The sequence below is a fragment of the Bidens hawaiensis genome, unplaced genomic scaffold (assembly GCF_021521415.1).
Source record: "Bidens hawaiensis isolate Kalapana, Puna unplaced genomic scaffold, B.hawaiensis_p1.1 tig00038679_1, whole genome shotgun sequence".
NCBI lineage: Eukaryota > Viridiplantae > Streptophyta > Magnoliopsida > Asterales > Asteraceae > Bidens > Bidens hawaiensis.
In genome coordinates, this window is record NW_027505573.1 from 139,462 (window position 1) to 153,465 (window position 14,004).

Here is a 14,004-nt window from a genome sequence, read left to right on the forward strand (position 1 = left end):
AGCGATAAACAGTACACATTTTCAGGTTTATGGTACTGTGTTCCCGAGTTTAGTTAACAAAAGAAAGGAAAACAAAATTTTGCTTTCCTTTTCATTCTTTTCCATTTCTTCTTCTTTCCCTCTTTCCTTTCTTTTCTTTTCAATTCTTTCCAAAATGGAAAGAAAGATTTATCCTTACTTTTCTTCTTTATTTCTTCCACTTTTCTTTCCTTTTCGTCCTTAAATGAATCTTAGGAACACAATTTGATTTTTCTTTCCTTCTAAAAAAACTTGGGAACACACCAATTCCTTTTTTTCCTTTCATTTCTTTTCCTTTCCTCCCTTTAATGAGGCTCGGTTCCGAACATGAATATTTTCTTTATTAATAAAAAAAGAATTCACAACTCGACACTAAATAAACAAACCCGAGACCTCTATTTATACTAGACCACAAAGATCCAAACCTAACATAATTCAAGCCAAATAAAATGTCCCACGCTAGTTTGATCGGCCTCATGCAGCTTGCACAAATAATTCTTTGGATCACACAAATTGCTTTCTCAATTTTGATCGATTAACATAGTTGATCAACATGTATTCGGCTTCACACAAGTGCACATCTTGCTTTAGATCAATTAATTCATAAAGATTCTTGATTTCGTTCCACACAGGTTCTTTCAGTATTTTGGAAGTTGCACCACATATGTGTCGATTTGGCTCGCTTCTTGATCCACATAGGATTTGTTCTTGTACAATTTCTCATTTTTGTACGAATTCTGATCTGTCTGGTTTCTCGTCCTTCGGCTCTTGATCTCAGTTGTAGTCGGTTTTCTTCAATTGATCGATAATTTCCCTTGGTCGATCGGTTCTCCCAAGCTTTGATACCAACTATTAGCCTTGATGGATAAATAATAAACCCAATTGTGTTTGTGGTAAGCTCTAACCACAACTCTTTTCTTTATTAATAATAATAATAATATCACATCTTGACACAATAAACAAACCTTAAACCTCTAGACCACAAAGGCACAAAGACGTAGAACTTGGTGCAATATCAATTTGAAAGAACTCGAGTGACTAATAAGAAAATTTTAGAGGTGGTACGGAAGATCTTAAGGGCTAGTGTGTAGGAGATCCAAATTTCATGGACCAAGTTGAATAACGTGATGCCTATGTTATCTTTTTATTAAAATTTATTTAAATTAGAAATTTAGTTCAATTGTTTTTCCTAATTTAAATTTATTATTTAGTATGTTATTAGCTGCCTAAAAAAAGGTTTAGAGTTTATTCTTTTCATTGTATTCCGTTCTCGTTCTATTATTAATAAAAGGAGTCGCATAAGGTTTATGGAATATCGTGTTCAGTTTCTTGATTCACTTAATCGAATAAATTCACCAATTGGTATCAGAGCCTAACAATACAGGCTCGTGTTCGTAATCGTTTCCCATCGTGTTCTAGTGCTCCCGATCGCATGTGCTCAAGTTTTAGATCGCAGTAAAGTTACTGATCGTAGGAGAATTCCGATTATCGGAAGAAAACCGATCGTAGGAAAAAATCCAATCAAGGAATATAAGTTATCTGGAATCCCTTAACCGAAACGATGGCAGAATTTCAAGGCATGGGAGGAATCAAGAGATTGAATCAATTAAAGACAACCTTGGAATCATCTACCATTATTTTGAATCTGGATACTGAGAAATTGTGGTTGAGGAAGTAATTGGGGATGATCAAGACGTGACCGTGACAGTAATCGAACAAGACGAGAGAAAAACCGTGTTATATGAAGTGCACAAGGAGGTAGCTTCGTCTCATGTTATGGGTTGTCATGATGTTAAAGAAAAGGATAAAGATCAGCAAACCAACAAAGGTGATGTTGGAGTTCGCATGATGTTCATGCGAAATGGACGACTGAATAAAGGAGTTAAGTTCTAGAGGGAGCATGTATCAAGTGTAGATGGAAGAATTGATTTGAGTATCATGATTTTTTGCCATGAAATTAAGAAAGAAAAAGTTGTTTCCATCCGAAACTGGGTACCGTGACAAAGTTGAATCCAAGAAACAAGCTCAAAGAGGTGTGAACGTTACGATATGTGAAAGATCTTTGAGGAATTATGGAAGTTGATATTGAGAATGAGTGTAAAACATGGTGCAATACCAAGTTGAAGGGCCAAATGACTAATACGAGAAATATAATAGTGGTACGAAAGATCTTAAGGGGTGGTTGGGAGGAGATCTAAAGTTCAGGGACAAAGTTAAGTAACTTGGTGCCTAAGTTATCTTTTTATTAACATTTATCTTTCTATAAATAAGGCTTAGAGTCTGTTGTTTTCATTGTATTCCCTGATTTCACTTAGAGTTTATTATTTTCATTGTATGCAATATCGTGTTCAGCTTCTTGATTCACTTGATTGAATAAGTTTAACAAAAGACCAAGACCTACTAACTCAAACTCTTCGAAACAATATAATAAGATTATAAAAAAAAGGTGCACCTGATGCTTGACTTAGCTCTCACATTTGCACAGGGTCAGAAAGGGGTAAGGTCTCAATTTCTTCACGATCTGATTTACATAGTCTTACCCTCCACCTTGTGGAGAATGCTATTTTCCATGGCTTGAACTCATAACCAAAAGTTCATAACAACAACGTTACCAGTTGCTCCAAGGCCGGCCTACAACTAAACCATATATACCAAACATTTAAAACATTAACTTACTTTACCTTTTATCTTCTAATTCCTTTTTCTTAACTTTCAAGCTTTACCTTTAGCTATCATGCTTCACATGTGAACTCAGGGTTAGCTCCTTCACTAATTTGGTCATGCCCATGAATCCATGATCTATCATATGTATACACATTAAAAAAATGCACTAAATACAAACATACTCATATAGTCATACATTGATCATTTACAAATGACTTCCATCTCCATGCATGCATGTGGTTGTATTATACATCAAGAGCTAGCGTATCGTGTGTACCCGTACGATAAGATACGAACACGAAACATGTATACCTGTGCACGGCACAAAAACTTATCATGTGTTGGTTCCAAACACGAACACGAACCTGTTAATATCAGGTATACACAATAAGATCTGTTTAGAAACACATATTTAAGAACTTGTTTAATGAAATCAAACTAATTGATAAAGTAATCCAGTACACAATGTGAGCAATCTTATTGTTAAACGTGTCCAACACCAAACCAGATTGAAGGCTTCTAGAATCTTGAAGAATATTTAATATAATAATTAGTTTATTATTATAAGATAAGTTAGTCTTATTTTATTTAATCCTATTTGTTTTAGATTTAAATTATGTATTTGAGTTAGTATAGGATTAGTTATGTGTGGGCTCAATATAAGCCATGCATTGTATCATTATTATTAAGTTTTTCTCGTTTGTCGTTTTCTTAACAAAAGAGTCGTAGATAGTTCTACAAATCTCGTGTTCGTGTTGTTGATTCACCTGCCTAAAGTTTAACAAGCGGTATCAGAGCTAAGGGCTCGTATCGTGAAGAGTTTTGAAGATCGGGGCAGCCTCCACTGGCGAGTGTGTCTGTCGGTGGAGGGCACGCATAAAGAAAAGCTCGGGCCATACCACAAGACGAATAACAATAGTAGGCGGAGACAATGAGTTGTTTCAGGTCCACTGATGTGGTACCGGAGTGTCGTTTGAGACGACATGGGTGACCGGTAGTGAATATACGTGAAGCAAAAGAATTTGAGGGTTTTTCTTGTTCGTAAAGCTCAGAACAAGCCAATAAGCAATCTTTGGGGTTCTTAAAGATAAATTTTAAATCTCGGTTCTAACATAGGTATGCCCAGGTTTCAATCACGGTAAGTTTCCTATTGAAGGTGTGTCCGTGTTTCAATCATGGTAAGTTTCCGATCGAAGGTGTGTCCGATCGTGAATGAGGTAAGATGATATCTTGAGCAGTTACATATCCAGGGCCCTGACACAAATAGACGCCTCACAAGTTCCATAGAGATTACTTCTCAATACGATTTCTTTCAAATTCATTAAAATTTCATGTACTGATTCTTGAATACCCATTATGGTAGAATATTCGTGTGAGATTTTCTCAGATTTTGCGTGTGTGATACATGTTCCTTCGATTTCTCCAAGCAAAGCTCTTCGCATCGCAATGCCTATTGTGTCTGCTTGACCTTTCATAAGTGGAGACAGAATAAAGTGCCCATATAAAAGACGCTTACTGTCTGCTGCTGATTCAACACACTTCCACTGTAGTGTCCGAGTAGATACTGTTATTTTCTCTCGAACCATAATAATATTATTTGATCTGATCATTGAATCATTTATTTCTCTTGTTTCTCTTGCTATTGAAATCTCTTCAATTTTTTTTCTACACACGTCTTTTTTTCGGGGGTCTACAGCCATTATGTGGCATAGGGGTTACATCCCGTACAAAAGTTAATAGTATACCACTTCTGCGAATAGCTCGTAATGCTGCGTCTCTTCCGAGACCGGGACCTTTAATCATGACTTATGCTCATTGCATACCTTGATTTACTACTGCACGAATAGCATTTGCCGCTGCGGTTTGAGCAGCAAACGGCGTCCCTCTTCTTGTACCTTTGAAGCCACAAGTACCAGCGGAGGACCAAGAAACCACTCGCCCTCGTACATCTGTAACAGTCACAATGGTATTATTGAAACTTGCTTGAATATGAATAACCCCCTTTGGTATTTTACGTATACTCTTACGTGAACTAGTACGTCCATGTGAACTCTTTTTCTGTATAGCTTTTGCCATATTTTATCATATTTGCGACCTGTTAGTCGGGTCAGTGATGGAATCGATCAAACGAAGGTGTGTCCAGGTTTCGATCGTGGTACGTTTCCGATTGAAGGTGTGTCCAGGTCTCAATTGTGGTAAGTTTCTCGAACAAGGTGTGTTTCGGTTTAGATCGCAGTACAATCGAATGAAGGTATGTCCAAATTTCGATGGCGGTATGTTTCCGATAGAAGGTGTCCGTGTTTTGATCGCAGTATGAATTCGATTGAGTGTAGAAGTGAACCAAGAATGGCAGTAATAGCCTTTGAGTGGCAAAGAAAATAGAGGACCTAATCGTGGTCGAAAAGTTAGATGATGATCAATTCTGTTTTTGATCAATCTATGGTAAAGTTGGTTCTGATTGAATGCATAAATAAGATGGTACATGAGTTGCATGGTACTAACGTGGGTTTTAAAGTGGTGAATGTTTATTTATTTTTTGTCACTTGTGAAAACAATTATTTGTTTTGGGTTCCTCTTGATCATGGTCTGCATATTTAGTTCTTGCTTTGCGTGTTGTGATTATCACTTATCAAACTCTCATTGGTTTAAGCATGAAGTCGTTTTTCGAGAGATGTATAACTGATTCATAGCGGTTGAGCGGCTAATTAGTGACAATGAGGGAGGTACAAGGTGGTTCGTGTCTGCCGATATAACGGAGTACAACGAGGTTGTGTGTCAACTTGGTTTTGGTGTTCATCGAGTTGAAGGTTTCGGTGATGATAAGCCATCACCGTGTGAGTCGGGATGGTTAACTCTCCATGTGTCGGGCAGTGATGATGTGCCATTACCGTGTGTCGAGATAGTTAAATCTTCGCGTGTCGAGCAATTATATTGTGCCATGATCGTGTGTCGGTATGGTTAAATCTCCGTGTGTCGGGGTAGTTTAGTGGGCTGAATCAATGATCCAACAATCTCGAGTGGTTGCCGGGTTGTCTAAACGAGACAACAATATCAGATGTTCAGGATCCGATTTCAGGACCAAAAACGTACAGATCAACATCGGTTCAGGTTGTTGACAACCGCGAGGGATGCGTTACGGAGCTAGAACCGGTGGCTAAAATGGCCAAATAGTTATGGTTTTGCGGCTATCAAAATAGAAGATAGTGGGCTCGATGGTTTCGGTTTCGGTTTGTAAGAACAATGGGGCATATGAGAACACCGAAGGTGATCAAGGCATTTGATGAAGCTGTTCGGAGGTGAGTTGAATATATCCTGGATCCTGTGTTGATTAAGGAGTGACCGTCCGAGATGCAGCTTCGTGTTAAGGCGTATGACAAGTCCAAAGAGATACAAGTGTTGCGTGTCGTGAAAGACATTAGAGGAACAAGTATGAATCTAGAGGGAGTATTGGAATTCATCACTTGAGTCGAAGACGGAAGACGTGACCTGTGTAGGTTGTTTTGAGTCGAGGTGCTTCGTGTGTGTCACGGTTAGAAGAAGTTTGGTGTTGAGAGGGGGTCTTAAACGTGTCCAACACCAAACCAGATTGAAGACTTCTAGAATCTTGGAGAATATTTAATATAATAATTAGTTTATTATTATAAGATAAGTTAGTCTTATTTTATTTAATCCTATTTGTTTTAGATTCAAATTGTGTATTTGAGTTAGTATAGGATTAGTCATGTATGGGCTCTATATAAACCATACATTCTATCATTATTTTAAGTTTTTCTCGTTTGTCGTTTTCTTAATAAAAGTGTCGTAAATAGTTCTACAAATCTCGTGTTCGTGTTGTTGATTCACCTGCCTAAAGTTTTTAACACTTATATCTTCTAACAAACAAATTATTAATTAAAGTTAACCAGATTCGTATAACTATACTCGAATTAGAAGAGGGTTCAATTTGGGTACCTTAAGAGACAACTGGTTGTAAGCGACGACATCTGATGGGGAGATCGACTGATTGGAAAGCGGTGGCGCCTCTGCAGAGTGTGCGAGGAGGGATACCTTAGATGTGGGTGCGAGGAGGGAGACTAGAGATGTGGGCTGCAAGGAAGGAGACCGGAGATGTGGCAGTGGGTGCGCTGCTATAGTTGTCGATGGACGGACAATGGCACGATATAGGTGTATATGAATTTGGGTTAAGTTGTACAAATGTATAATACATATTATATTATTATACTTTTAGTATAAAGAAAATCTAATCAGGTACTAAATGATACTTAGCAGGTAAACGGGTATTTTACCTAATTAGACATGAAAATTAACAAGTCGATTTGTGTCTACCTATTTAGTACACGAAACCTGTTAATGCCATACACCATACTTGTTAAGGTCGAGTAGTTCGTGTTGTGTATTCGTGTACATGTCTAAATTGCCAGCCCTGGTACATCCATAACTACATGAAACGCAAGCCTGCTACTTGCAGAATTTTGTTGCCTGCCTATCTTTCAGCCATTAACTTTCTTTTGCCTGAAATATCTTTATCTTTTTACGTTTATCAACAGGCAATGGCATTATCCTCTGTTATCTGCATAGCAGGATGGCTTGCAATCTATGAGGCCATGGTAATTCACAAACCAATGCTTATCTTGTGACATAAAAGCAAACACACTACAGAATTTGATACAGTCTTATTTCTATAACTTTGGATTACAGTGATTATTCCTTCTTTTTTATTGCTATTATTTACAAGTTAGGGATCAGTTTTACTTGATACGGGACGGTTCTTCACTGGATATGGCATAGGGATCTTCACTTTTGTGGTAAATTTCGTAACCTTTTATTCGAATGTGAAACATTATCAACTTCACAATCTGCACAAATATTGAGTTTTGACATTGTTAAATAGGTTCCGGTATATATCGCGGAGATATCACCTAAAGAGCTCCGTGGAGGACTCACCACCCTCAATCAGGTTAGAACGCGTAATTTCAATTCTTTTTTTGTTTTTATTTTTTACAAAAGTTGAGTTGGGTAACTTGCAAAGTTACATTTTTCGGTTTATTCATGCAGTTCATGATTGTTACTGGTTCATCAATATCATTCTTGTTGGGAACTGTTGTTTCATGGAGAACTTTAGCTTTAACTACTGGTATGTACAAGTATTAATAATCAACATCCTTAACCAAAAAAGAAGTATAAGAAAATTATACACGGTGATTGATTTGCAGGACTTGCGCCCTGCATTCTTCTGATCGCGGGCCTGTTCTTTATTCCAGAGTCCCCTAGATGGCTGGTACATTCTAAAACTCTTAAACTTGCAATGGAGCTTTTATAGTGTAAGATCTTAATTATGTTACATAATATATCAATTTGCAGGCTAATGCAGGACGTAAAGTGGAATTCGAACAAGCTTTACGCAAGCTCCGTGGCCCAAAAGCAAATATTGATGCAGAAGCCAATGAGATACATGTACAGTACTGATTAGTATTTTACAAAATTGAGTATATTATATATTTATAATATAGTCTAAATATTTTCATGTTGTTTTATAGGAGAGTATACTTACTCTTCAACGTCTTCCTGATGCTAGATTATTGGATTTGTTCGAACCCGAATACATAAAACCAGTTATGGTAAGCAACAATCTGTTATTGTAAGCATTGTTCCACCTTGAATACAGTTATTGCTTTCTAACCTGTTTATGTTTTAGATCTCTGTTGGATTAATGATATGCCAACAATCTGGAGGAATCAACGGAATAGGATTCTATGCAAGTGAAACCTTTCAATTTGCAGGACTTAAATCGGCCAAAACTGGAACGATTGCTTACGCGTTAATTCAGGTATGAATGTTTTCATTGGTTTTTCTTATATTATATTATACTTTTCTTAATTATATCATCGTTAAATCCAGATTCCTATAACAATTGTTGGTACGGTCTTGATTGACAAAGCGGGAAGGAGGATTCTCCTTTTGATATCTACGTGCGGGACATGTTTCGGCTGTTTTGTCACTGGAACTGCGTTCTTCTTCAAGGTTTTATTTATTTTGTATTCATTAATCCATAAAAAGTAAAATGCTAAAACACAAGACTTACTATAGTTTTTATGAAACAAGGATCAAGGCATTTTACTGGAATGGGTCCCGTTTCTTGCTGCCTCGGGTGTACTGATGTTCATAGCATGGTTTTCAGTCGGGATGGGAGCAATACCATGGTTGATCATGTCTGAGGTAACTAACCATGGTTTAACTTAAGAATATATATACTCATATAATTAGTTAATTGCAAACTGTTTGATTTTGGTTTACAGATATTCCCATTGCATATAAAAGGTGTTGCCGGGAGCTTGGCGTGTATAGTGAATTGGATGGGCGCGTGGGTTGTTTCTTACAGTTTTAACTTTCTTGTTAACTGGAATCCCGCGGGTACATTTCCAGTAATTGTCATTCTGGTTTAGTAATTAGTCTCTTTTTCATTGTTTAATCGAAGATATTTGCTTTGTTTGATTGTAGGTACATTTTGGTTGTTTTCGGGATTTGGTATTTTTAACCTTATTTTTGTAGCAAAGTGCGTGCCCGAAACCAAAGGAAAAAGCTTGGAGGAAATTCAAGCTTCTCTTTAACTTTGAAGGCTCGTTATATGGTTTTACGAAAAAGGCTTGAAAGTCATAGATGTTTAAAAATATAATGTCAATATAGCAGTTACAGATATTTTAGTTATTTTCATTTTCATCTCGATAAATACAAACGAATTATCTATTACACATTTACACGACACGATACTGTGGGACAAAAATTGAGACAACAATAAAGCACAACTTGTAGTTTTCATTATATATATGTATGTTATCAAAATATACAAAATCCAAAGCCCATGTTTGTTACAATCTAAAATAAACAAACTGTTTTGAATCTAGTTTCCGCTAGATTTCTGTTCTTAACCCTACTGACGACCACCTATCCAGCGCAAGCTGTGTTTTACCTGACCCCATTGGTTAGCAGGCATTGGTGGGATCCGATGAGTTAAAAATAATAGGTTCTCACGGTAAAAAAAAAAAAAAAAAAAAAAAAAAAAAAACCTGCAAATCCAAATAATTTACATAAACCAAAAAATGAATCAGAAATCCAAAAGCAACACTCACTTTAGTATCTAACTGCCTCCTGTGTTGTCAATAAAAAAGTTAATTTTCAGGGGCATGGTATAGAAAATATCTTTCTTTTAACTGTCAACTGCTTTGGGGATCAAATTATGAACACTATGTTCTGTAGGGGTCCCCGGGATATATGGTACAAAGCCGCGACCACCAAAAACCGGACGCATGAAAGCATCATCAAACATCCTCCAGTAATAGTGAACCGTGAAAGAAGGTTTTGAAAGGAGCACACGTAAACTTGACGGGCAGAACAATGACTCGTTTTGAGCCGGTTCAGTTTCTGGTTCCCGCTCATTTCCCAAAAGAGGAACAATGAACGATTTGGGACTTGTTGGCTCAAAAGAAGTCGCTCGGTACATGTTTTTGGATGAAGGCAGTAACAATCTCACTAGAGGCTTTGTCATCAACCCAAAAACCTACAAAAATTTACAAAATTTATTAAAAAAAATACTAAACTAAATATAAATTGTTTCGTTAAAAATAAAAATAACTACCACTGTACTGAACAGAACAACGGTGATGGTACTTGTTATCATGATCGCGTTCCCTCGTAGTTTTGTGTGACCTGACCTTGTGAACTGCAACATAAAGGAAATAAATTTGTTTAGAAAATATGAAATAACCATAAATCATTTATTTAGATGTAACTTTTTATTAACAACTGACCTGGTTATAGGCAAGGGCCATAGAAACAGCACCTCTCATAAGACCAGCCCACCAAATCAAAACCTTAAAAAAACAGTTAACATTAAACATGTCTAACATTAGTTTATAAAAACAGAATCATGCCAAACAAGTGAAGAAAGATCATACTTGTTGTGCCCCGGTGATTTTTTCATTTTTGTTCTTCTTTGTCAAGTTGGATAAATATGATAATGGGAAGACAAAGCATCCTCTTCCAATCATAACCAACCCCAATAAAATAGAGCTTACTCCAACTGAGTTTCCAGGGCTGATAAATCAAAAAGAAAAAGACAGTGATGATGGCTGTTATAAAAACAGATGAATAATTTAATTATAATAATAAATAAATTTAAAAAAAAAAGTAGCACCTGTCTTTTACAAAGCTCCATTTTTCAATATCCAAAGCATCCATACCAACATAAAGAAAGATAAACAACTCTGAAATAAATGATAATGTTGCAAAAGTATGCCTGCAAAAATTGATAGATTCAGATGAGTAAATCAATATTTTTTCCGAGTATGATTCGAGTAGCTTAAAGAAGTGGACATATATACTTGGTAGTGACTCTTGATTTCTCTGTGACATTATGCCATGTGTAATGAGACATCACAATTCCACAGAAGAACACTGTGAGAATGCCACTCAAATAAAATAACTGCAAAAATTAATAATGATATTACATTGACGGCTATTGATTATGTAGGGGAATGAACACTTTCAAAGTTGAGTAAAATCTTACTTCAGCCAACATATATGAAAGGTAAGCCATTAAAATCATGATAGCAACTTCTCGATCCGTTGAATGCCTGTAATTTAGCAAGCCAAATAAAGTGAATATTTTTCACATAAAGCACTTGAGGGATAAAGTTAAATACCTTCCAAAGTATAGCTTTTTTATAACATATGCACTAAGTAGCCCAGCCTGCAGCAATAGAAAGCATCACATGATCATGTTTTTTCAAGATAATATTTTAAGTAAACATGTAAACGTGTAAAAAAATATAGACTTACACCGGCTCCTAAGAACGTGCTTGTAGCGAACAAATATAAGAAATTTCCAACTAAATTAAAGGCATCACTTGTCGTGAACCGAGATAGATCAAAGTTTTGGACTGCATTGAAAATAACAACTGATGTGGCATCATTCACAACACCTTCCCCAAATACCAAACTGTATAATAAAGGCGTCTCGTCCTGATTGAGCACCTGCAAAGTGCAAACAGAATCTGTTGCAGAAAATATTGCTCCGATCGCTGGAGAAACAAAAACAGTTGACGAACATATTAGCAAATGAATAGATATTCACAAAATGTAACTAATACAAGAGTTAAGTAAGGTTACCAAGAAAATCTCCTAGGTCTAGAGAACCGATATTCATTCTTCTGAAAATGTGTATAGCCCCTGTAATGGATTATATCAGAAAATATTGCATTTATAAAATAAAAAGGATGAAGAAGTTAAGTGTGTACCAAATGATATTATGGTGAAGGATATCGCGGTACCTACAGCACCAAATAGCACAATGGTCATGAAATTGCGAAAAAATTGTTTCTTTTTTACCTGGAACCTGTTAATTCATCATTCCGAAAATAATACAAGCTTAATAACCATGAAAAATAAAGAATTTACAAAAAAAACAGCCAAAAGATACATACATACGTATGTGCAGTGAGTGCGCGTATACTTTAAACATTTTCATGTGTCAAGATAAACATAGTGATCACATATTTTATGGTTCAGCTTCTATGAAGCATGAATTGACATCAAGTCACCAAGTAGCGCGATTATAGCAAACGGTCAAACCTATTATAAGTGTGATCTTGGGTCCATTGACTATTACTTAAATTATTTGACACCACTACAGCAGACCAGGCAAAGTGCATCTAAGGAATATACCACTATAGTCTAATCACCTCTTCAGCATGCAACAAAAATCATAACTATTCCATAAAACTGACTAATGATAATTAGCATTAAACTTGTTTATAAAATGAAAAGCAGACATGACAAGTTAATAAATCTTGTTATGTCTGCATCAGAACCATCCTACCAAACAACAGAATATGCTAACTGTAAATCTAAAAGGAAGCATTAAAAAAAAGATTTCATAATCCTTTTATAAATATTTTTCAAAGACTAAAAACATACCCAGCATTAAAGATGATCGGAGGAAGAAGATAAATGAAAAAAAGGTCTTCACTAAATACAAACAGATGTGAATTTGTTCCTCCACTGGTGAATAAAATTATAGCACCAGTGCATAGACCCTGCCATTGTCATCCAAGAGAAAGTACGAATCAAGTCGAGCTTAAATGAGCTCAAGCCTATAAATAAGCTTATTTAATAAACGAGCCCGACTTTAAGCTTCACTTATCGAGCTATCGAGCTCAAGCCCACTCATGAGCCTAAACAACCCATGTTTGATATAACTTTTATATATTATATTTAATAAATATTTATTATTGTTATTACTAAATTACGATAACAGTAACTAAATAATATATATTATGTTGTATACAGAATTATAAATAAAAAATATATCTAAAAATAACAATATATATATAAATTATTTAATAAATAATAAACAAGTCTCGCTCGATCTTGAAAACTACTCACGAGCCAAAACTCGAGCTTTAGAAATAGAGCTTGAAACGAGCCGAGCATGGATTCGCCTCGGCTTGGCTAATTTACACCCCTACTCATTTGATTAATACACACATGATAAAAAAAGTAAAAAATAAAAAGAGCTTACAATGACAAGAGCAGTGATGGACTCATTCATCCACCGGCTCTCCTCCAAAAGATGACCGATGATAATACAAGCACAAAGAAGAGCAACAAACAGGTTCATATTCACAACCGAGTCATACTCAGAGGTAGCTAGTGCTGTAGTAGTACTATTCATCCTTCCGATTAATATTTAACCAACACAACAGTCGAATCGCATTCACCTGATAAAGAGAGAGAAGTGATGATGAAGAAGAGGCGGGTATTCATAATATATGGAGAGAAAAAGGAGGGTGAAGTTTGAATATTAAGTATTATTCAAGAATATTATGGTATCTAGCTTTACCAAATGTGGTCCTTTATATTTCTTAATAATTAAAGTACTAACATTGTATCCGGTAAATCAAACAGATATCAAAGTTATTGACTTATTGGTAGAGTTTAAGAAAGGTCGGATGTAGACAAATTTTACCTCAGTTCATGACATAGAGAGGTTACTTTCAGATAGATATTGACTTCAAAACAAATAATAGCATACAAATATACAGAAATGAAATTATGTATATAGAAATCTACCAATGACAAAAGAAGTAATGCAAGAGTAACGTAATAAAATAGAAACACGTATAATCATCATAAGCACACAAATAGACATGGTTTCAAGAAGACACTCACTTGCAAGGTATCATCCTCTAAAAATCTTTAACCTGGTTATAAACGAGTGAAGCCGCTCATGAGTTATTTGAGGTTGATTTGTTAAAGGCTTGAATA

General features: G+C 35.8%; 1 protein-coding gene and 1 pseudogene across 2 annotated transcripts; one reads left to right on the forward strand and one right to left on the reverse strand.

The window, feature by feature from the left end:
- The first annotated feature begins 4,949 nt into the window (after positions 1-4,949).
- Positions 4,950-9,330, forward strand: LOC143614024 (sugar transporter ERD6-like 16). The gene is made up of 13 exons (XM_077087579.1): positions 4,950-4,955; positions 7,230-7,289; positions 7,422-7,487; positions 7,574-7,639; positions 7,738-7,816; positions 7,896-7,960; positions 8,044-8,136; positions 8,220-8,300; positions 8,378-8,509; positions 8,581-8,703; positions 8,785-8,898; positions 8,979-9,119; positions 9,232-9,330. Exons 1-13 carry the CDS (start codon positions 4,950-4,952, stop codon positions 9,328-9,330), a joined length of 1,125 nt encoding a protein of 374 aa, XP_076943694.1.
- A 2-nt stretch (positions 9,331-9,332) lies between these two features.
- LOC143614025 (sodium/hydrogen exchanger 1-like) lies at positions 9,333-13,453 on the reverse strand (annotated as a pseudogene). Its single transcript, XR_013150228.1, has 13 exons — positions 13,259-13,453; positions 12,655-12,773; positions 11,976-12,073; positions 11,848-11,907; positions 11,518-11,759; positions 11,382-11,428; positions 11,246-11,312; positions 11,061-11,161; positions 10,874-10,975; positions 10,635-10,773; positions 10,488-10,550; positions 10,316-10,399; positions 9,333-10,237 (listed from the first exon to the last, which is right to left on the reverse strand). The product of XR_013150228.1 is annotated as a sodium/hydrogen exchanger 1-like (transcript).
- Positions 13,454-14,004: the final 551 nt, after the last annotated feature.